The sequence below is a fragment of the Plectropomus leopardus genome, chromosome 17 (genome assembly GCF_026936395.1).
Source record: "Plectropomus leopardus strain MGB_pleo_1.0 chromosome 17, ASM2693639v1, whole genome shotgun sequence".
Classification (NCBI taxonomy): domain Eukaryota; kingdom Metazoa; phylum Chordata; class Actinopteri; order Perciformes; family Serranidae; genus Plectropomus; species Plectropomus leopardus.
Genome location: NC_142192.1, coordinates 9,223,030 through 9,246,975, shown reverse-complemented (window position 1 = coordinate 9,246,975; position 23,946 = coordinate 9,223,030). Strand labels below are relative to the sequence as shown.

Genomic DNA, 23,946 nt, shown 5'->3' with positions numbered 1-23,946 from the left:
TACATGCAGACATATATCTTGCAGGCATATGTATATGCTGCATTAATATATTCACTATGAACTATACTGGTAATGTTAATATTTTACTTTATCTAGTTCTGATAGGTCTCACTATTTAAAGCTGCCAGGCATCAGAAAGACACAACCCACACTGCTGACCACCTGACAGTTCAATCAATCTGCTGTGGTGACAGGTGTCTTTACTTGCCACATCCATGGTCACAATGTGGCTTTAGTGAGCAGCAGGTGAGTGAGGGCAAATGAGCACCTGTGCCCGATTCAATTGGCAGGAATCAGCTGCTACTCCTAAGTGGAACAGAAGGTTTACTCTGTGTGAAGTGTTGAGAATCCTGCATCAATCCAATTGGCAGCTGCTGCATTTAAATTATAGACGGCGATGGTGGTGCTCTAAAATCCCACTCTGTGGCGGCCCTTAAAATCTCTAAAGTTAGATGAGCTGGTGATGGAATACTGCTCAAGTCCCTCAGAGATCTTACAAACCATTGGAACAGACTTCGCAAAACAAAAGAAAACAAAAAAACACTGATTACAAAGAAAATAGGAGGACAGGGACTGAAGCAGGTGCATTCTGAATATTGCCTCCCAACACTGCCGATAGCTACACAAAACATCCTTTCTGACTGAGAATATGAGTGGTAAAGTTAATAAAACACTACTTTATGAGATGGACTTTATTCAGAAGGGTTTATCTGACCTGATCTATCCATTCCAAGAAGAATATTCTGCATATATATTCTGCCTGCTGTGTTTTATGAAGACGGCCATGCAGTATAAATAATAACACATATTTACCAACTGGGACAGTGAGGCTTTTTTCACTCTGTGAATCTGTATTTGTGTGTGTGTGTGTGTGTGTGTGTGTGTTTGTCTCAACATGGCTAAATGCATTCCTGGAGATATCTATTATAGCAAAAACTACCACAAAGGAGGTTTTGTCTTTGCCAGGTGTTTATGTCTGTTTATAGCTGATGGTGTCATAACCATGCAAAATGCAATCACGAAACTTTACAGGTGTGCACTTGTAAACACAATGAAGGCTGAGTTTGAAGATGGTGCTGTCTGAGCAAGGACCCTGACAGCCTCACAATTTTATGCTCCTGGCCTACATTTGTTTGAAGTCGAGGATCACTATATTTTAAAAACAATCACTCCCAGCACTGATTAGGAAATGCGTCAACAGTACTGAATACAGCTTCATGTTTAATCCATCAATGCCAAATTAGTATCTGAGAGTGTATCTGGATGAGGTCAGTTGGTTTGTGATTCCTAGGATAGCAAAAGAATAGCCCACTTTACTCTGCCTCTGACTGGTTTACCCTAACATAACCAATCCCACACCTTGCCTAACCCTAACCAATCCAATCCAACCTACAAAGGCAACGAGCACCAGCGCGTCCCTCCATCGCTGTCCTAGGATACGCAAATCTGCGCAGCTTTAAGACAAGAGTTGGAAGTGCTGCAAAGCGCTCTGACACCAACTATGGAGTTATGAGACCAGTAACGGACTTTTGCAGACCAGCAGATGATCAAGTTTTGATAGGAGGTATATTACATTGAAGCAAGGAAGTCAGGCAGTTAGTCCAACCCCCCAGCTGCTCCGTCAGTCGCTCTGTCGGCTACCCAGTGAGCGAAAACTATCGCTGCAGCAGCAATTTGCCACAATAGTTTTAGTGTCTGATCTATTTTCTTTTTTTTAAATGTACCATATTATTAGTCATAGCCTACCACTGCTACATGAGCTACACACAAACACACACACAAACACACAGACAAAGAAACACAAGCAGACAGACAGGGACATAAGATAAGCTATGTGTGAAGAACTAAGTGTCGAAGAGAGCGGAGGAGTAGAGTTGCTTTTTAGTCTACTATGTCACCGTGCAGCTTGTTAAAAAAATACATTTTTGTCATAACAAAGAAAGTAAAATAGCCTAATAGTACCTAATGGCATCAAATTCCAAGTATGGTAACTGATATCAGTATCTGTTCAAATGTGAATGCTAGTGCAATCTAGGGAATATTGAATAAATCAGGCACAGTTCACCTGTTTTGTCAAACTCACTACTCTGAAGTTATATATTCCATTGCACTATATAAACTGATTTAGCACCACAGCTGGTGTCATCCCATCGCTGTAGTGAATATGTATTATTTATTCAAGAGATGAAACACAGGTGTAACACTACACATCTGCTATTGATGTGCTGTGTTTCATGAGATTATGTATTCAAGCCTGACGCATACCCTGCCTCTAAAAGAACAACAAAAAATATATATAAATATGTTACTTAAAATGAATATGTAAATAATTTCTTGGATATAACTCAAAAAACCCAAAGTAATCTTACTGAGTGACTTGTTGTCACCATACTGTGATATGGTTTCTATTTTCAGACAAAACAAACAATGTTAAGTCCAACATCGTTCTCCATATATAAACTCAAAAACCCTTACATGCACCCATGCGATAACACACTGAACCTTTTTCATTTCAAAGAAATTGAAAATAACTCTTTGAGACGCTGTTTTATTGCCACTGAACTCAAATCATACAACTAATTTAAAAAAGAATGTGCTCATACTGGACAATTCTACAATCACACACAAACAAATATGCTCAGTTACATGGATATATGCTCTAAAACAGCTTTTTATGGACTGAGCAGACATATATAAGCTTATGATAAATTTATTTATTCATAGAGTAGACAGAGACGCACTGAAACTTTAATGTAAATGATGTCAATAATGTCACATTGCTCCCTTAAATCTATAGATGTGACATGCCATGACTCAGGTAGCACAGGCAGTCTGGACTGCTTTGTGTGCGTGCGTGTTTGTGTGATTTGTATGCCTTGCAAGGGGGAATGGAGTCAAAGTGTTGCTAGGTTGGTGACCTTGGCTTTAATAATAGATGAATGGTGACAAGAAAAAAAGAGAGGGACAGAGAGAGATGTAGAAAAACACACAAGCAGGACTGGTCAGCTGAAAGACAACATAAGAGGAGAGGGGTGTCTGATGGAGGGAATGGATGAGAGAGAAAGAAAGGGAGAAGCAGAGGAACCACATGACAGTGCATTAGAGAGCAACAGACAGAGAAAATGTTGTGATTTTTGAAAGAAGGGGAAGAGAGAATGAGGGATAGAGAGATGGCTAATGAGGAAAAATGACACCGCCAGAGAGACAGACAGAGAGAGGGGAAGAGGGGGGGAACGTGATGAGTGAAAGAGGTGAGTGACTTGTTGGTAGAGCTTCGTTGGCTTACTGATGGAGGATCTGTCTGACAGGCACGCGCGCGCGCACACACACACACACACACACACACACACACACACACACACACACACACACACACACACACACACACACACACACACACACACAGGTGACTGCAGTGTCTGCAGCAAGGCTAAAGTTACTGATAATGTTGTTATTTCATAGCCAAGGTCTATGGGATGTGTTTTTAGGAATACACACACGCACGCACGCACGCACGCACGCACGCACGCACGCACACGCACACGCACACACACACGCACACACACACACACACACACACACACACACACACACACACACGCACACACATCTCACACAGCCACCCACTAATACCACAGGCGTCCACCTTTAGAGTAAATCTTGTGGGTGATGGAGCCAGCACTCAGAGAAAAACACATTTATCTTGCAACTGAGTATTGATGGAACTTTTCAGGGTATTTAGGTTTGAGAGGGAAAAGTCAAATTTAAGGATAATAAACATCCAGGTGAAAGTTTTCTAAATATCATTATAATCATTATCATTATATATCATATATATTATAAAATATCATTATAAGCATGGATGCATTTAAAAGGATGTTTTCAATATTAATAATAATAATTCTTGTGACCTCTGTGGGAGAAATGAATGAGGATATGCACATCACTTTGTGAGCCCCTTAGCCAATGAACTTCATAATTTCACATTGGTTAAACATCCTGGACATATTTAAAGATGGACTTGTGGCATGTAATTCTTTTTTATTGGAATAACTTTGTATGCTTGAGAATTTAAAGGGTGGTTTTACTGTTTTTTAGAGTAACAACAGTAATGGTTTCTTATGTATTAAAATCCCAACATTTAAATTTTGGTTGAAATATGTATATTTAAGCATCAAAATGCTGTTTTCCTAAGCCCTCCTGAAAATGTTTTACTGCTATGCAGAAGTGTAGATTTCTGCATAGTGATGTTGCTATGAATGAATCCCCTTGCCCGCCAAAAGGGCCTCTCTGTGACTTTAAGCCTTGAGAACTGTGCATCATCGATGTTCCAAATTAGCTTTATTTCTCTAAAATCATAAATGGCAGGGATGCTAAGCACTCAAGTTCAGGTCGAAAAGTCACACAGTAACACACACACAAACTAACCGATCAAGGCAGCAGTAGACAACCAACTCCTGTGTCCTGTGAGGTAAAATTCAGTTTTTTTTCACTGGGGTATGGTGGATTTATAGAGAGTAATGTAACAGTTTCAGTGCTCAGTCGGAAAGGGCTGTCTGAGGGCAATAAAAGTGATTTTTTTTTTTCTTTTGTGGGTCTTTTCTTAGGTGGCTTAAATATGTTTAGCTGCCCCCCCAGTCTACAAAAGTACATGTGCTTCTGTGCTGGTATTATTACTCCCATCTGCTTCTCCAAATTAAAAGTGTCATGTGTCATCTACTGTAGGTAATACTTTTTATTAGTACATCAAACAACCTCACTTCAATTTGAACTGTCTCTTTCAGTTATAATTATCATAATTATCATTATTATTTTTATTATTATCAGCACTTTAACCTACATCAGGGCTTTTTGCTAACTGTTTCCCTTTGAAAAAGCCAGATGGAGTTGACCTTTAAGTGTACATCAAATGCTGCAAAATGTAAAAATACACTGAAATAATAATAATAAAAAAACTTGAATTTATTTGGACTTGCTGTTCCTTTGATCACCATTTAGTCACTGTATTGTTTTAAATTCAAATTGAAACTCAAGGAGAGTAAAGGGCAAAGATATATCAAAACAACGTTCCGTTGTCCCCTTCACTGCACTACCACGCTCAGCACTGTGACCTCATTATGACAATAAATCCAAAGATGATGACACCCAAATGAGATGCGATAAGTTCATTCCTGCAGCAAAGCTCACCTCTCCACGTTTCATGGACTGTAATCAACTTCACACTACATCTATCAAAGAGAGAACTTTGTAAAGGTTAATATTTTTAGCATGGAGGGAGCTGGATCAACAGAACAGAGAAAAACTGTTTTTAATTGATGTTAAGATAAAGGTCAGTTGTTGCAAGACAAACATTTATTTTAAAACCCAACAAATACAGCAGAACATGAACAGCTGAAGCTGAAAAACATGCCCTGATATATGCTCAATAGTTTTAAAAATATGGTAGTTTTTGTCTGAAGAGGATTTATCTTTTCAACGTGAATAAATAGATTCACATAGCAAACTCTACAAGTTTGGTCTTAATTACAGTTGTAACAAAAAACACCTTTTCCCTGAAGAAAGAGGTGAAAATACAGTAGATCCTGAGGAAAATTCCTTCACAGAAATCTAACCTAATATACATCACAAAATTTTCTTGCGTCACTTGCTTTAAAGACTTTGAGCTGACTGACTGAGGATGGAAGATTACCACAAGCAGAGAACAACAAAGATGTCTTTAACTTAGTGATAAAACTACTGACATGTTTGACTGTGATGTCCTAAATCTACCATAGCAGTCACAAAATTAGGCAATAGTTCTAAGTATATGTAAGTTGATTTAGTAATTCCAGTTTGACATTTGACTTAACTATCTCTCTTTTCTTTCTAACATCAGCAAACATATCATAGCATAAACAACTGGACACACCCACAGACTGTATAAATAATAAATGTAGCTACCATGATGCCACCCATTGGTTTGTGCCTCGGCATTTTGGCTGTTGCCATGTTGTTTTTTTGGTGCCAGAAGTGACTATATCTGGTCAATACATTGGAGCAATGGGTCTGACTGAGAAACTGAGGACATCATCAGCAGACAGCCTGTCACTCTAGCAGTCCCTAATTTTAATATATGGGGTGAATTTATTTAAAAAATGGTATGAATGTTAAAATAAGCTATACAGACAAAAAAAAATGTGCAACGCTTTAAGCGTGTTTTTCTGCTATAAAGTTGGGCATTTCTTTTTTGGGGGGGGCTTTTATTTGCCTTTTATGGGTGAAGTGCAGCAAAGGTCATAATTGAATCTGTGGCCCCTGTGGCGAGGATACAACCTCTATATATGGGGAGCCACTCTACCCATTGAGCCACCAGGCGCCCCAAGTTGGGTATTTTAACGTGGGTGTCTATGAGGATTTACTCTGTTTTGGAGCCAGCCTCAAGTGGCCATTACAAGAACTGCAGTTTTTTGCACTTCCACATTGGCTTCATTTCTCAGCCTCAGAGGTCGGTCGCACCCAACCCTCTAGGAACAGAGCTGGGATGTGAAGCGGTTTTGGCATAGTGGTTGCATGAGGTATTGTAACTTGTTCCCCACAAGACACACACAGGACCAAAAAGCATTTTTCTCCCATACACAATGACTGTAAAAGGGGTGGCTGAAAAACAGTGTATACATGATGGAGGCACAACACATGGAGGCGGTTGCTTGGCCTTTAAAGACATTGATTCTAAAGAGAAAGTTTACCTAAAAACTTACATGCACTTATATAAAGTTAGGAAATCATTTCTCAGCCCCTTCACACACACACACACACACACATAGAATTCACTTATTTTTTCTCTCACCCACACAAACACACGGTCACTTCTTACCCTTATAGTTGATCTTGAATCCTATAGATCCAACACTCTCATCTGACTGCAGGTGAAGCCACATCTGGTGGGTCATACTGACTATCAGGTCCGGAACAAAGCTACCTGATAGGCTGTGGGACAAAATGTACTAATATTAAATCATTGTCATTGTAATTACCATTTTAAAAAGTATCATTTTCATCACTGCAATCATGGACATAATCACATTCTCAAGTGCTGCTCTGAGTGTGAACAAATTGCTGGAGCATACTGCGTTGGGGATGAATGCTTTGATTCGGTTTGCTTTAGTTTTGCAGAATGCTGCCTCAGGAAAGCAAATTGCTCAGAGTACATTTATACTATCTAGCGTTTCTTTTCTTTTCTTCTTTTTTTTTTTTTTTTAAGGCTGCCAACGCCTTTTAGGCATGAAAGTTAACAGTGACTGACTCCAAAGTGAATTGAAATCATCCACTTTGTAAAGGCTCCGCATCTGTTATCCTTTTGGGCACTGCAGAGCATTTTCAAAACTCAGGAACAGTTCATCTTTTTAAGTGGAGCACACATAATGCATACTGCTGTTTTATGATCTGACTAATTGCAACAAAGAAGATGGAGGATTTGGAGCTAGCTGGCAGCTGACGGCTTACATAAACAAGCGGAATGAAAATGAAAAAAGTATAAGATGAAGATCTGGTTGAAGTTTTTGCTCTATTCGTTTGGACTTTATGCAGAACATGTTAACCGTGTGAAGCGACTGATACATTGACGATAGCGCTGCTGTTCATGAAAGCAGCTGGTCATTATAGAAACACATCATGTGGCACAATCTGCTTTTGGAAATCACTAAAAGAAATTTAAAAAAAATGCAGTTAAGGCAGCACATTTTCTGAGAGTTATTACATTCATCTTTAAAGAGATCACCTCACAACATTACTGAAGTTGTTTTGTAGACATAATCTGCTCGCCATGACACCACACCCTGCTATATATGCATCTCATCATTATCCCTCTGAGACTACTGAATTTCATATGAATGATTTTAAAGAAAGTAAGACGCTTTCAGTGTGTTTTCTGTTCTTGTATCCCTTTTAATTTGGAGGGCTTTGAGAGGCTTTTTTTAATAAAGTAAAGAAAAATAATTAAAAAACTTCAGGGATACTTGTTTGCCTCTGAAAACGTGTTCTCATCATTTTTTTTTACAAGTAGCTAGTTTACTATTCATGTAAACATTGTTGAAGATATGATACAGTGCAGGATTTCCCATATTTGATTCACAAAGGAATAATGTAGCAAAGTCAAGTTTTTGTCTAAGGGTTTTAGTTTGCTTTCATTTGATACACCCTATCCTAGGATTCTTGATTTGAATTAGAAAAAAAAAATCACAGTAAAAAAACGGTAGGATATAAAAGGATAGTGTAATACTTACACTTGTAGGATGGTGGTAGGATCTCCAACCTCTCCTCCATCTCCTATTGTCAGAGTATCGTAGGCTATCTCCAGGTCAAACTCTTCAAAGTTGATCTGGATTACCTGAAGTTCACACACAAAAACACAGATGCATACATGTCAGTCCAAACTCAGTCAAACTGAAATAACTTTATTCCCCAAATAGAATAGCTTTTCCCCCAAAATATTTTGATGTTAGGAAAAATATTTCAACTTTCTTAGAATATCTGTCTTTCCTGATAATGACCCTCACAGCCAAAAGACATGGGAAACAAGCACGTCACAAAACATCAGCTGTGGCCTGTCTGCAGCAGAGTCAACCATTTTAATCAGCTCATTATGAGCTGCTAACACTGACCATGGAAGCCACCGAAGTCATGCTTGTTTGCACAGGCACCACACTGCTTCTCTCTATTTTTACACGACTGGCACCTTTTATCTTTTCTACGTGCAGCTTTGTGGCCCTTCAACAGGTAAAAACTACAAAGAACTGTGTAAAAAACAAGTACAATTCATTTAAAAATAATTCAAATGGATACCTCATTGTACCAAGGGCAATGCAATGCAATGCACAGCAACTGTGTGGGTGTTTTTACATTTCACATTAAACTAATTTAATCAAATCAATGCATCCTGTTGTGAAAACCATACAGTTGATTATTTCAGTACCAGTTAATAGGGCATATACTTCCAAAACCCTCCATAACAAACTGCATTGTCACTTGGTAATATTCTACACACACAGTAAAGCTCAGAGCAGCCACACATTGTACAGCTGTGTAGCACGTTAAAAACCCTGCTCTGCCAATGTGACATGTGCCCCATGCACTTCAGCTATGACACTTCACCAATGATGTCAGTGTAGGGTGGCTCATTTTCTTGACATTCTGAAGTATACTTACTATAGGCTGAGGTATATGCACTGCTGCTATGGAATGTAGATTTACAGAAATGATGCCTTTGAAAATGAACTAAAAAAAACATGAGTGATCCCTCATTAATTTATTGCACAAGAAAAAAAACCTGAGGGTCTCCTTCAAGGATCGCAGTACATTTTAAATTAGGTCAGTTAAGAACCACAGACGAGATGGTATTACTGAGCCCTGGAATTCACCAAACTGTTTTTCAGTGCTACGTACTGGTGTGAATAAAGCATGGAAACACTTTAAATGTGTGCTCTTAAAGGTGGCGGAGAAGGTTGCTCCCATTAAAATAATTTGAGTGAAAAAGAGATCCGAGCCACAGATGGATGGAAGTATTTAAGATGCTAAGAGAAACAAAGCAGTTGTAATTTTTAGGCAGTCCAAAGATCAAGCTAACCTTGTTAATTACAAGAAACTGAGAAATGTGGTACAAATTATGATCAGAGAAAGCAAAAAGGAATTTCTTCTTGATGAAATCAAAAAAAAAAAAAAACAGACCACAAAAATAACCCCAAAGAAACATTAGTGCTCTCTAACACTAATTGGGTGAATCAATACGCTCAACATTAAGGCCAATATCCATCGAAACACTAATGATGAGCTTCCTCGACCAAGGTTTAAATTCTATATTTTCTTCATATCTGTAACCACACAACTAGTAACAACAGGCTGCCAGGATATCCAGGGACGTATGGTGGAAAATTTGTGTTTAAATACTTTTGGGTGTGGTGGCAGACTTGTTAATGATCCTCAGGGCAAGGTGTTAAAGCTGTGAAAAGATCCAAGTTCTAAAGCCACTGGTCTAGTTAAAATGCCTGCCAGATTTCTGAGAGATGCTGCTGAACACATTGCACCATAACTCACTTATGTTTGTAATCTCGCCAGTGAGTCTGGCGGAGTCCCTAAGGATTTTAAACTTGCCAGGGTCATTCCTTTGTATAAGAAAAGGAGCAAATTGGAAGAGGAAAGTTATCGGTGAGTTTCCATTTTGGGAGTCATATGAAAAGTTTGGAAAATAATAGATGATAAATCAATAGAAAAGCACATGAACATCTATATTTCCAAAACTGATTTGCTATAGAAAATAGGCAAATATATGCCTTTATTTACTGCACAATAGTTCTATAATAATGGTTACTACTTAGTCACGTTTGACATGTATTAATATTGTTGCCTCCCTGAATTGGGGAATTGGGGAATTTTATTTAGTTATTTACTTTATTGTGTTATCCTCAGCATCTTCTATGCATTTGTTGCTGAGTATGACTTGTTATATTTATATTTAAATCAAATTCCATTAAAAAGGGCGGAGAAAAAACACCTATAAATTACAAATTACATGAACGATGGAAAAAAAAATGTATATTTGAAATTATGTTGTCCTCCACTGACCTCAGTCATAACAAGCATATGTTTCACAGATGTTCTTTATATTAAGACTTTCACCTATGACCATATCAAAGGCACACTTCACCTCTCACTACTTGACCAGAGGTGAAGCATTGGAATTCATTAATGCATCGCACAATGTGATGTGATTTCATCCTGTGTTACAAGAGGAACTGAGAAGAGACGAGAAACACCTCCTGCGCTACATTTGAAGCTGGGTGAATCAGCACACAGCTCAAAACTCTGATCGGGAATTATTAAACCAACACTTTCTGTTTCATCTAAGACCAGAGAGAAACACATTTGGCAGAGAAGAAGAGAGAAAAGGAGAGGGGGTTGAGGAGGTGGAGAGAGAAAAGGAGAGATGGACAGAAACAGGGAGAGGAGATAGAGAGAAAGAAGAAGATGGAAGGAAGAGGCGGAGGCAACAAAGAGGAATGGGGTGGTAATAATGAGCACATCTTTGATGCTAGCAATGTGCGGAATATTTCAAACTAGAATTCTGACTTGACCCTCCGGGGGAGACTGAAACCCTCACTCTGCCCATCCTTCCTCTTCTTCCTCTTTCCTTGTGAGGAATTTACAGATTTCCAGATTTAATATTCTGCTGGTCAACTTCAAAAACATCCAAAACATCACACAGGTCTGAGTCTCCTCCTTGCTGGAGTATTAACAGTGAGCATATTTACATGCATATCAATATCTGCTTATTTTTGAGCATCACTTTATGTCGTCTGTATTTCAACATTCTGTTTGAGTCAGGCATCATAAATATAGTTATTTTTTCTCCTCTCAATATCTCCAACCTGGACACCTGGGGCCATGATACCATTAGAACGCATGTTTAAGTATAAACAGCTTATCCTCACTATGACCATCAAGTCTATGAAGATAGGAGGAACAAATAAATACTGAACACACGATGCCTTTCCACACACCTGCTGTGTAACTCTTATCTGTTGGCAGTGTCGTATGATTTGCTTTTGTTTATGGGGTTAATTTCTATGTCTACATGATAATAGGGCAGTAAAACTGTGCGTGGTCTCTCCAATCTCGACACTTTGTGTGACAGGTGAGAAGTCTGGCTGAATCCATCATAATTCCACACAAAGGAAAAAAGAAAACTCTGGGTTGTTTGTATTATTTTTAACAAATCACAATTATGTTTGGGCTGGGCAAAGCCCAAAATGCAGCAACAGTGCTGTTACCTTATAGTGGCAGGTAAGAGCTGAAGAGGAGGAGAATTCTGTCTGAATTTGTCCGTAAATGGCAGACTTAAATGCATAGTTTACATCCTGTGAGTCAGATTACAGTTTCCGTATTTGTGCCAAATCATCACAGCAGGAGGGTCTTGGTGCAGTACAAGCAGCTGCATGAAGAATGCATGGTATGTGGATTGATGCACATAATACCATGCCAAATTCACAAGGCTGAACTCTGTCTGGAAATGTTCAGCTCTTCCCCATTAGTGCCATATGCTGAGGTTAGGACAACAAGCTGATTTGCGTGCCAGTCAGTCATACTATGGCAAGAGTAAATGAAACACTGGAGATGTAAGATCTGCCTGTTAGTTCCTGGTCAGCTACAATAGCAATGGAGAGAAAGTTGTGAAGAGGACAGTGTGTCAGCGTTGCTCCATCGTTGTAGGGCATGTGAGCTGAACACATCAAACATGCTATAACACATTCAGCAGCATCACCCAGATGTGCCAATCATTGGGATGAGGATCAACCTGAGCTAAACCCACTTTTTTCCACTGCTTTTAAGCTGACTCGAGAAGCAAAAGCAGAACTGGATAAAACAATGACTTCAGCAAATGGCATTTATATTGGCAATGAAACAAAGAAGAAAGAAACTAACTGAAGCCCTCCCCGTAATGCAAAAGCTTTGTATATTATTATTATTATTATTAATAAATCTCATAGCATAAGATATGCCTTTTAGTTTTAAAGCCCCTTGTTACTTTTGGTGTTTGTTCAGTGTTCATATAGTGTAATACATATATTGTAAAAAAAAAAAATTGCCAGTGGGCAAAATACTTTCAGTCACAAGCAAAATGGTTTTGTCTTTGACACTTGTCTTACTGCTTGTTCAAAAAATTAAAAGAAACACATATTTTTGCATATGGGTTTTCTTCTGTTGCACTGAACATGCTCCAAACTGTGACTCCCGTTTACCCTTAAACTCCTACATGAGATAAAACAACAGTAAGTAGCCATTCCAAAACAAAATCATGTAAGCTGGATAGCACCATCACCACTATCACCTGACACAAAGGAGAAGCAGTGATCTGCCCATTTCTCACACTGCTGACTCAGTCTTATCGGCATGTAAGGCAGATTGGATTAAAGCATCACCTACAAACCTGCTAAACTCTCTCTGGCAAACACGCACAGGCACGACGACACACACACACACTGGCAATCAAGCACACATTGTCACAAGCACACATTCTCACACAGAAACACAATCACTTATACAGACAGACGCAGCTTTGTGGAGATTAATGTGTCTATTTCTGTGATTACATAGCCACCATTTTCAAACTTATCAAAATATTCCTACAAGCCGAAAGCAGGCTTTCAAACAACAGCAAGTCTGGCTGTAAATAATACACCAGCATATGTAGAGAATAGTTTTACATATGTTATTCAAAGGCAAGAGGAGATTCTGCATTTAAGGGGTTAATCATAATGAATATTATAGTAAAAATATCATGTTGCACATTCTTGTTTCAATAAGCAGCACACTAGAATAGTTAGATTTTAAGCATACATGATGAAAAGTAAATGTAGTAGTCAGATTTTATATTGACTTTTAATCTATCAGGCTCATAAAAAATTAGAATTTGAAAATAAAGTAAGTTAAGTGTAGTTTTTACACAAGCCTTACATTTCTTGAAAAATAACTTCCAATAGAACTTTACAGTCAGTAAATGTTCCTAAAGGCTGGTATTAAGTCATAGCGGTGAGTAGATGCTGTGATACTACAGCTGCCATTCATCTGTGTGTCTGAAAAGATAAACTGCTTTTTTTGATGCTGGTTAGTGACTGTGACCCATAAGTCGAGGAGACTAAATGGATGATAGAGGAAGAAGTGATAATCCTCTGGTAACCTGACGTGCCAGATGGCATTTTACAAAGCACAGAACCATCTGAGAAGCCTTCAATAGAAACTATTTCAAAAAATATTTGGCAGGTGATTTGAAGAATCATCTATCAAGGGGTACCTTCAACCGATCACATCAATGACCCACAGACACCACACACACCTAAACCAAAGCCTAAACCACACTTATCGCTACCAGTAGCTCTTAAAAGGACGCCGACTGGTTGAACTACCAGTGGTACAAACACAAATGCAAAACTGAAATCCTGGGGACAGTGAGTACACCCCGTAAGAGAAGAGGAAGATGAAGAAGAAGAGGGTGCTGCTGCCACAGCCTGAAAGAAAACACTTAAGCAAGTTTATAAATAAGTAAAGGAGGCACTGACACAGCCACAACTGTTTCTGTTCTATTTTGCCCAAAGTATCATTACAATAAACACTTTATAGGTATTGAGCATCACTGAGGAATATCTATTCTTGTAAAAATTCCAGTGTACTCCGTAACAATGGTGTTATCAACCCCTCAGGAAAATCTCCTCACTGTTGAATTACTGAAAAGAAAATCACTAACTGAGTGAGGGGCACATGATGGAAACCGTTTAACAACATGGCTGTTTGTGTCTCCGTTAGTAAGATATGAAACAGAGACCATCCAGTCCTCTTTGTGACTGGGGCAAGAAGAAGACCAGACCTGTCTGTCCATGCAGGGTGCAAAAGACAGAGCAGGGCCCATGTGTTCTGATGATAAAAACTGGCCCATCTATCTCCTTGTATACGTCCTTTACAGAACACCCTAATGCCACATCAGCACTGTTCACACAGCATTAAACACAGCTGGGATGTAACTACATTACACTGTGCCTGTGTGTGTGTGTGTGTGTGTGTGTGTGTGTGTGTGTGTGTGTGTGTGTGTTTGTGTGACTGCAAATGTGAATGCTGTACTGAAGTCAACTTAGATAGGAACCTCATTACTGACAGTATGTGGGTTAGTGTTTATGTGTGCTTTCTGTATCTCTTTCAATGTTGTGTGTGTGTGTGTGTGTGTGTATGTGCGCGATAGATGAAACTGAGCACTCTACATATTTCTCCTCTCCTCTAATAGGTTGGTGTTCATAAAAACATCCATCTTTCTCTCTCTCTCATTCCATCCTCTCTCTATCTTTCCCCCTCTCTTGCTGTCACCCTCTCCGTCTCTCTCCTTCTAATTGGCTGCTGCATTCCTTCTTTCCATCCATCTATGGCTTCCAGCCAATGAGGCGACAGAATTGGATTTCTGCTTGATAAAGCACTTCCTTTGGTTGTCGTGGAGACAATGAGGTGAGGGAGGCTCCTCCCTACCCATACCATGATAAGATCTAGGGATACCTTGAAGATACAGTTACTGTAGGAATATCTGAAACACCGGGCGAGCGACGCAGCCAGTCATGCAAAGAGGGTGCAGACAGGGCCGGGGAATAATAGATTGTCCGTGACAGTGTTACAGTAAACCCTCTGCCACCCGCTACCCTTTGAACATGCTTCTGCCTAGACAGAATAAATTGCATCACTGTAAGAAGAGCCGGGCTTTAGCTTATGAAGACTGATGGCTAGGGCCCGTATCAACTTAGTGTTTTTCCCCTTACTTCTGTTTCATCCAGCTGAATCCACCAGGTGCCTCCTTTTTAGATACCAACTCTGAAAAGGAACCTGTAGGAAAGGCAATGCATGCCTTCTATTGTTGCTATGCAACTGCTGTACTGAAAAATTAATTTGAATCACGAGGCACTTTAGCATAGCATATTTTAACCTGAGTCCTGAGAAAGTGCTGTTTGTCTTGTCAAGAAGACATAGGGGTACGCATTTTTAATGACTAACAGAACAGAAAGGAAGCCAGGACAGTCCTGTGATTTTTGCCTCATGGCTTCATGGGATGTGATTTCTGTAACGCAGATGGGGCATTACTAAATCCAGGGTTTCCCCCTCGCGTTCAGGTATTTGTGGCAGCCTGTCACAATTAAAACGTCTGCTGCCACAAGTTTTTTCTATGTTTAGAGCTGAAATGTTCATTCAGATCACTGCTGAAATCTGTTCAGTTATGCATTGTACCTCTTGGAGCACGGAGCATACTGCAGCTGAACACGAAGTGCATTTAAAGTGAAATTTAAACGTTTATTCTGCTGGGTCTAAAAGTTTGCATTCACTTGCAGCAGCTGCTCCTCTTATCCATTAATCTGAAGTGATCAGATCAGCTCTGAATAACTTGACAGATCAGTCAGTCACATCACGAGTAAAAACTGCTACTGAGGAAAAAAAAGAGTGCATTGAGAGCTCTGCCTGCACAAAACCTCTTAATTAAGAGAGGGGACACTCAATGATACAAAGGGACACACACACACTTTTAAAAGAAAGACACAAAAAAAAGAAAAAAAGAAAGATCGTTGCTGTCGTCGTCGTCAAATTAGTACAAAGAAAGCACCCAACAGAGTTCCTTTCCCTTCCTACTGAACGCCTCTGCATTACTTGTCCCTGGTGTCTGTCATAGTGGTAGAACTAAATATGCAGCATGGCAGCACTGCAGTGGTCTTCTTATATCCATGGGTTATGCATTACACTGTGCATGCAAATGCGTATGAAGTGACGCAAAGTGAGTTCCTACTTAATGCTGCCATTTTATATAACAGAGCATGATCCCACGTTTGCATGTTCATTAATACAGCAGTGTTCAGTCAACTAAACACAAGCTGACACGTACAGGAGACATGAAGTTGCAAGAAATGTCATATTCTCTTATGCATCATAAAAAGATGATATTAAGAAAGTGCTTTGACTCATTGACATCAAAGAAGATGTGAACATGGGAAGAGCAAAATAATAAACTAAATGATGGGGAAAATGAAGAAAACACAATAGTACAGTGAGACCTGTTTTCTGAGAGAAGATGGGAGAGAAAAGAGGAGAGGAGAGAAGTACAGTAATGACCATCCCGTCATGCTGTCCCCAAGGTTAAATGAGAACAGGAGAGAATGAATTGGCTCTAAAGGCTCATTCTACCAAAACTAAATGAAGCAATAACATCAGAGAGCTATAGAACCCCATTAACACTTAACCTGAGAGAGAGGGAGCAAAGAGGTGGGCAGACAGAGAGGGATAGAATGGGGCTGACAAAGAAAGAAAGAGACGGAGGAAAGGGAGTAGGGCTGTAACAGTTTGTGTAATCATGCCGAACATTTACGGTTTGGTGCACCCAGAATATATGGTACGTCGTTTAATGCACGTAATGCAGAACCATTAGCAATATATAGAGGTCAACACAACAAGCAGATTGGCAATCGTGTCAATCACACTATGACGAGTGCCATGAGGCTGAAAAACCCGCTTGTGGCTCTACCGTTGTTTTGTATGTGAATAGCAACACATCCAACAAGCCAATGCACATTTGGTGGCATCACCAAGATGTGCTGATCACTCAATTTAAATATTAAATTGTTCATTTTATTTTGATACATTATTATCCAACACCTGCAATTAGGCCTTCATGTTGCATTTTGAAGAACCAAATCCAGAAATCAAATAAGACAAAAATACCATCAATGAAACACCTTTTATTGCAGGTCACTTGTGGGGTACCTGAGTCAAGATTAAGAGGAGTCAATTCCTCTGAGTCAAGAGGAATTAACTGCAACACTTCTCCCAGTAATAAAGAATAATATGTATGTAATATTAAATATAATGCAAGCATTTTATGTTTTATCATTCTATTTATTCTATACTTTAAATTTAATAGCATAACAGATTCTTTGCCATTTTAATATTTGTTGTGACCTGTTGCCTTTTGGGCGTTTGTTCAGTGGCCATGCAGTGAAATACACAAATGTTGCTTATTTTTATAATGAAAACACTTTACCAAAGTTGCCAGTGGGCAAAACGCTCTCAGTCCTCGGCAAGGGGATTGTGCCTTTCTTTGACTTTTGCACTACTGTCTGTTCAAAATAAATGAAAAGAAATGTCTTTATGCATTTTTTTCCCATTGTACCAAACTTTCAGTGAACCAAAACTCCTAAACAAGGGTATTAACCAAAGGCTGCTGTGTACTGTTACACCCCTCGAGTAGAGGGTGTGCTTTAAAACCCTGTCTCTCTACCTCCAGAGTACAAGAAGGAGGCAGTGAGAAATGTAGAATATGTGTGGGAATGGGTGCAATGGAGAGAGTGATATAAGTGCCCTCCTCCTCCCTCTTCTTATTCTCTCTTACTCCATAGTAATTTGATGGTTTCAGGCAAGCTCTTTAATGAAGAATCTGGGTAATTCTGAGGACAGAGCCTCTGGGAGTGACGGAGGAGGAGGGATGGGCAGTGTAAAAAAGTGGGAAAAAAGAAGGATGAGACGAGGGGAATGAAAGAAAGGGAGTAAAGGATGAAATAGGGAGAGACGTGTACAAGCAATAAAAAAAAGCCTTGTTCTGCTAGTGGGAGAGGCAGGCTCAGTTGGGACTATTCTTCTACTCTAAATGTGTCGTGGTGCTTCCCCCAATTCAGCCTTGAACTCTCTCTCCCTTCTGAGTCCCAGTGTTTGTTTATGTATCGCGCTGCCTTCTTTCCTCCAGAGATCCACCGACCACTCACCTGCCTACTAAACTGCCCCTCGTTCCCTCATCAGCTTCCTAATTGAGGACAGCTTTTTACTGCCAGTATGCCAGATCATCAGTGCTCCCACTTCGCCTGCTACCTGTTGTTTACCTGCCAATTCCTGACTGTCTGTTTGCCATCATCTTTGACTCCATTATACATCTCTGAACCTGAAATTTTCTGTTACAGCTACTTACTTGAACCATGGCAGAATATCAAATCCTAAATAACCCTCTAACCCTAACCCTACCCTAACCCTGTCAGGGCCTTGGTCACTAGTTTATTTAGCCTTTTAAACTTTTAATTGACACAAAAATAGTTTCATTTTAACCTGAAACCAGACTGAACTGGCAAAATATCCTCTACACTAACTGTGAGCAAAATTGTAAACTAAAAGTGACAAATGTCTGGAAACTAAAATGCTTTTTTGCAACCCTGAAATTATGACGAAGTCAACATTGTGATTTATGGTTAAGTCATTTATGTGATTTATTTTCCAATATTTTAAAAGCATCTATAACATTTGATCCCCCTTTTTCATTAAATAAATGTGAACTGAGATCTACAATATTAATAAGTATAGCTCTCCCAGCACTTGGCATGCTCCTTTAAATCATAATACATCTCGCTGATGCATTTAAAAACTTTAAAAATGTATTCTTTTTCAAAAAGTACATCTTCAGATTGATTGATTAATGCCATTGGCTTCACCAACTTTAAAGCATCTTTCTTTAAACCCGCTGGAAAGAAAAGACAGTTATCTGACAGCATTAAGACAAGTCTGACAGTGCCCAAGATCCGAATCCATGAGTGAGATCTAGATTTACATATTGGGGTTTGAGTTTCTTTATGATATTATTAATATGAATGCTCTCTCATGTGCCTCTTCACAGGTGTCCCGTATGAATAAAACAACTTGCCAAGATGGATGAAAAATGAATGAAGATGGGAAATGATTTGGAGTTGTACTAAATGATTTGTCACTCTCTGTCATGCTCATCCCTTTCTCTTGCTTTGGAACTTCATCTGGCTCTGTAAATGGGCTTAGTATATTAAAAAGTTTCCATTCCTCTGTCTTATGCAATTTCTATGAGTGTCTAACTGATGAATGTGAACACCATTTCAAGTTGCTTTTAGGTCAGCTGGAGTTTATCTAGACTAAGAATAGTTTTAAGTCATTTTGGGTTTTGATTGCTCGTGGTTGAGTGGGGGAGAGGTAATGTTGTAGGAGCCCTGACACACCAAGCCCAAGTTTTTGTGGTGTGTCCCAGACTGCACCAGTCCAACCCTTGTCAGCTTTCTTCAGCTGATTCGCCATACTGAATCAGTGTTGGACTCATCAAACCCTGTCGGAGCCCGTCAATAAGAGGAATCACTCTGACTGGCCGTTCAGCTTAGTTCAAAAGATGAGAAACAGAAGTGAGGAAAGCAAACAAACGACTCAAGTCAAGGAGGCGTGTGATCATAACAAATGTGTTATTTTAAGTAAGATTGTATTTTAGCCATTGATCTCTTTAGCAGAAACAGTTTGTTAAATTTTTTGCTATTGTTCTCTACATATATCCTTTGTTCGCTCAACATTGGGTTGTGTTGGGAGTTATTTCCTCTCACGCAGACACAGAACGTGAGTGAAATTTGTTGGTAGTCCTTGCAGTTTGGTCAGCTGCAACTTTTTGACCATGACACTGGCGATGTGAGGTGAGGAAATGGTCGGCCTTCTTTGCCACTAGTTCTTTGATGTGGTGTGTCTAGGCCGTAGGAGAGAAATGGCCAGCCAGACTGGATCCAGGGACGTGTTGATATATGTGGTATGTGTCTTAGTCTCTGGGGCACTGGGTCTGTGTTATTTCAAAATACATGCACATCCTCTTCAGGTCAGGTGCTGTGCAAATTTATAGACCCGTGAGGACCTCAAGTTTGATGTAGTGTTGTACTTGGTGCATGACATATTGTATATATAATGTAGTGTGATACAGACATGCATATGATTCAATATGATGCATGACATATGTAGTGCAGTATGGTGTATGACATGTATATGAAATAAAATGGAGCATCACAGCATATGATGGGGTAAAGATAAGAGGCTATAAAAACGACTTGATATAGCTTCAGTTGATCTGGTCTTCATTCAGGTCACCGGTTTGGCAATATCCATTATCATACATAATACATAAACATTAATTTTCAACTTCTGGCACACATCACACACACGAACACCCCACAGGGCACAATAGGGCATTAGTACTATAGCCTTAGACAGTCACATACACAGTGTAGCCTTCAACAGAGAATGTATTGCTCTAGGCCATAAACCAGAGGCCTTGGGCTGTGACAGGGAGAGCTGTGTGTGAGAGTTGGGGGGAGCGAGAGACAAAGGTTTTGAGCAGGAGCAAAGAGGCACAGTGTGTGTGTGTATTTGTGTGGGTACAACTGTGTGTATTTCAGCATGCATGTATGTTGAAGTGTATCTGTGTGTGCGTGTGAAAGTGTGCACATATGTGTATGCGCGTCCCTATGGTGCTGACGCAGGTGTTGCCATTGACGACAGAGCGGTCACCACAGTGACCCTGAGTGGAATCAGGATGTGTCTCCTGAATACCAATCGGATTTCCCCCGAGGCATAAAGCGACCAATCACAGCTATCCATCTAACCTCCAGCCTATTGCCGGCCCCTTTGCAGGATTAACCAATCACACAGAATTAGACACCGATATGCTCTGACTAGCATATAATTCAGACTACCTCCTACATGAATTATTATAAACACATTTAAATTATGTAAAAATGCTGTTTAACTAAACTTGCCAATGATGCCCATAATGACTGGAAATAACTTCAGATATGTTGCTACACTCATACATGGTATAATGTATTTACTGCAGCATACTGTATATGAGGCACACGTTCTACAGTGAGGCAGACTTTAAGATTATAAGCACTCCCCACTCTTTCTCTGCCACTGCTGCTGATGCTTATCTTAAAATAAACTATGCAGGATTCTCCGAAAAACCAATATATAGGTTTGTACAGAAGTAATCCCTCTCAATAATCACGTCTGACCAACTAGAACTGTGTGGTGGTGTATTTTTCTGCAGACTCTGCCTGTATTTCTTTTATTTTCTACTTGTTTTCACTTTTTCAGTGTATGGGCGCGTCCCCCAACATTGCTTAGGTGAGGTTGAGGCTTTAAAAAACAGCAGTGACCAGGTGCCTGAACATAAACAGCAGAAAAAAAAGACAAAAAAAAAAACAGCGCTAAAAAAACGCAAATTTGCAATCTGAAACATCAAACAAGAGTGACTATGGGGTTGGCTTTTAATGAGGGCTATCCCTTGAAAGTCAGAGACTTGTCTTTGCAGCTGCAGAAAGGCAGGTAGCAGCACGGAGGGAGAGAGGCGAATAAGGTGAAGAAGTGGTGAATTTACAGCTTACAACAAGTTAACAGGTACAGTCTGTCTTTTATTGATATCTAGTGTAGGCAAAAATGTTGCACATATGCGACCCGCTGTTAGCGCCGTTATCTTATGTACTGTATAATGTGAATGCCACTGTCAAACTGAACATCCTGCTGAGCCTGAAATCGACTAGCACAATTCTGAGTTGGGAACAGTCCTACTTTAACTTTTACTTCACTGGTGAGTGTGTTAACAAAGGGTACGCGTACGACATTCAGAGCATGTTGATGACCAGAGGTTGTCTACACACAGTTCTTAAAGTAGGGGATGGAGTTGAGCAGCCTTTCACCTGTAGCTTTTCATCAACGCTGTGGCTGCTACTTCTTGTTCTATTGCTCCCTTCAATATTCCATACTGATTCGCTATCAACAAATGCCGTAAAACATTGTTATTTGGTGTTATAGATGCATTTTTGTAAACAACAGTTGTAGCGCTATCTGACAAACACACTGCATTTGCTGTGACAACCTCTGAATAAAAGTCAACTTTTGTTCCACAAGTTTCATGCTTTTAATGTAAAGCTACAGCACCAGAAAATGTTGGTTTTGCATCAGCAGGAACTTCCTACAGTGTTTTACAGATATTGTCAAAAAATATTTTTCTAGTAAAATGTTCAGTGTAGTCGGTAATCAGTGGAAAATTACCTCACGCTGGCATTCCTTACATAGGACAGAGATGCTAGGATTAAAACCCACAAACAATGGTAGCACAGGTGACTTCATTCTTTGCTCAGAACACCATTACGCCACTAAATCTGTACAGAGCAAACAGTTGTTTGCTGCTTTACTATGGCTCTGTCTGTTTTTTACAGATCATTTAATATTGCATGAGCCCCACTTCACCCCATCATTCACCTGCAGGTTTAAAGTTAAGTGGGATTTATTTCACCATCCCCCCTAATCTTCTCTTTGATTGGCTTTGATAGGTATGTGAGGAGTAATGAGATCAAAGGCTACATGCACACATGCACACATGTTGTAGAGGCAGAGTTCAACTGTACAGTATTCTGCATATAAACATACTACTGTAGTGAATAACATCTACATGTGTTGCCATGGGTACGACACAAGTTTATAAAGACACGCACATATAATCTGAGTCAAATTCCATTTAGTTCCAAAGTGATTAATAGCAACATGTGTGAATCAACAACAACAATTTCAATTTGAATGTTTGTTTGATGGACAGAGAGACAAAGAGCGAGAGATGAGGAGATTTACCTTATTGGGGTTTGAAGCAGTGATTATCCACACACACTGTGCATTGCTCTCATACTGAATTGGGAAGTTAGGGGATGTAAAGGTTCCTGACGGCCCTTGAAGATTACTGCCACAGGTCTTCACTGTGAACAGAGAAAAAACACACTGTCAGTGTTATTACTAGCAACTGTAGAATGTGTGTTAGTATTAGCATAAACAATCATGTACTGTGGAGTCACAACAGAGAGACAATTACCTTTATAATTAAGCCATTAGCTTTATGTTTAGCCACAGAGTCTCAAAAGAAATCAACAGCAAAATATAGCACACGTGGATCAAAGTAGCAGTGTAGCAAAAACGATTAAAAGTGGCACTACTACAATGTTTAGAGTGTGGTGACAGAAAGAGAAAAGAGGAGAAGAGAGAAGTCTCATGTGTAGACAAGAACAGAAAGAGGAGCAGAAGGTCGGAAAGATGTTATTGATACTGTCAGCGACATCTCCCTCGACAGAAGTACTTAATTGGAAGCTATTGGCTGTGAAATACCACAGGATTAGCTAGTATTGACTGATAGAGACACTCACCAGCAATTTACTCTCAAAATCTATTGAAAGTCAACAACTTCTAACTACTTGCTGGTAAGAATTTCATTCCATCTTAATCAGGAGAATAGTCAAAAGAAAATAAAAGTGGGCTTCGGACTACGTGCATCTAACACTCAGGCATGGCGCAACACCGGGGATAGGGGAATATAGCTACGTCACAGAACTGTGTAACCCCTGTTAAGATCCTTAAAGCATTTTATGAGGTTGTAGGTATTTTGTTAAATATTCTATTCATATTCATATATTCTATATGTATGCCATATCTGCCTGTATTGAAAAAAAAGAGAACTCTGATAAAATTACTCTGGGGTCATGAAATTCTATTTTCTTAGCATCCCCATGTAACAGCGCAGCTCCACCTGAACACTGGTAGAGGAAA

General features: G+C 39.5%; 1 protein-coding gene across 3 annotated transcripts in view; it reads right to left on the bottom strand.

The window, feature by feature from the left end:
- csmd3b (CUB and Sushi multiple domains 3b) overlaps positions 1 to 23,946 on the bottom strand; it is a 463,214-nt gene that overhangs the window by 144,497 nt on the left and 294,771 nt on the right. For all 3 annotated transcript variants that reach the window (XM_088090048.1, XM_088090049.1, XM_088090047.1), the window contains 3 exons: positions 22,984 to 23,105; positions 8,262 to 8,365; positions 6,854 to 6,966 (listed from right to left, as the gene is read on the bottom strand). In XM_088090048.1, coding sequence (XP_087946174.1) covers positions 6,854 to 6,966; positions 8,262 to 8,365; positions 22,984 to 23,105 — 339 coding nt within the window. The remainder of the gene's footprint in view (positions 1 to 6,853; positions 6,967 to 8,261; positions 8,366 to 22,983; positions 23,106 to 23,946) is intronic.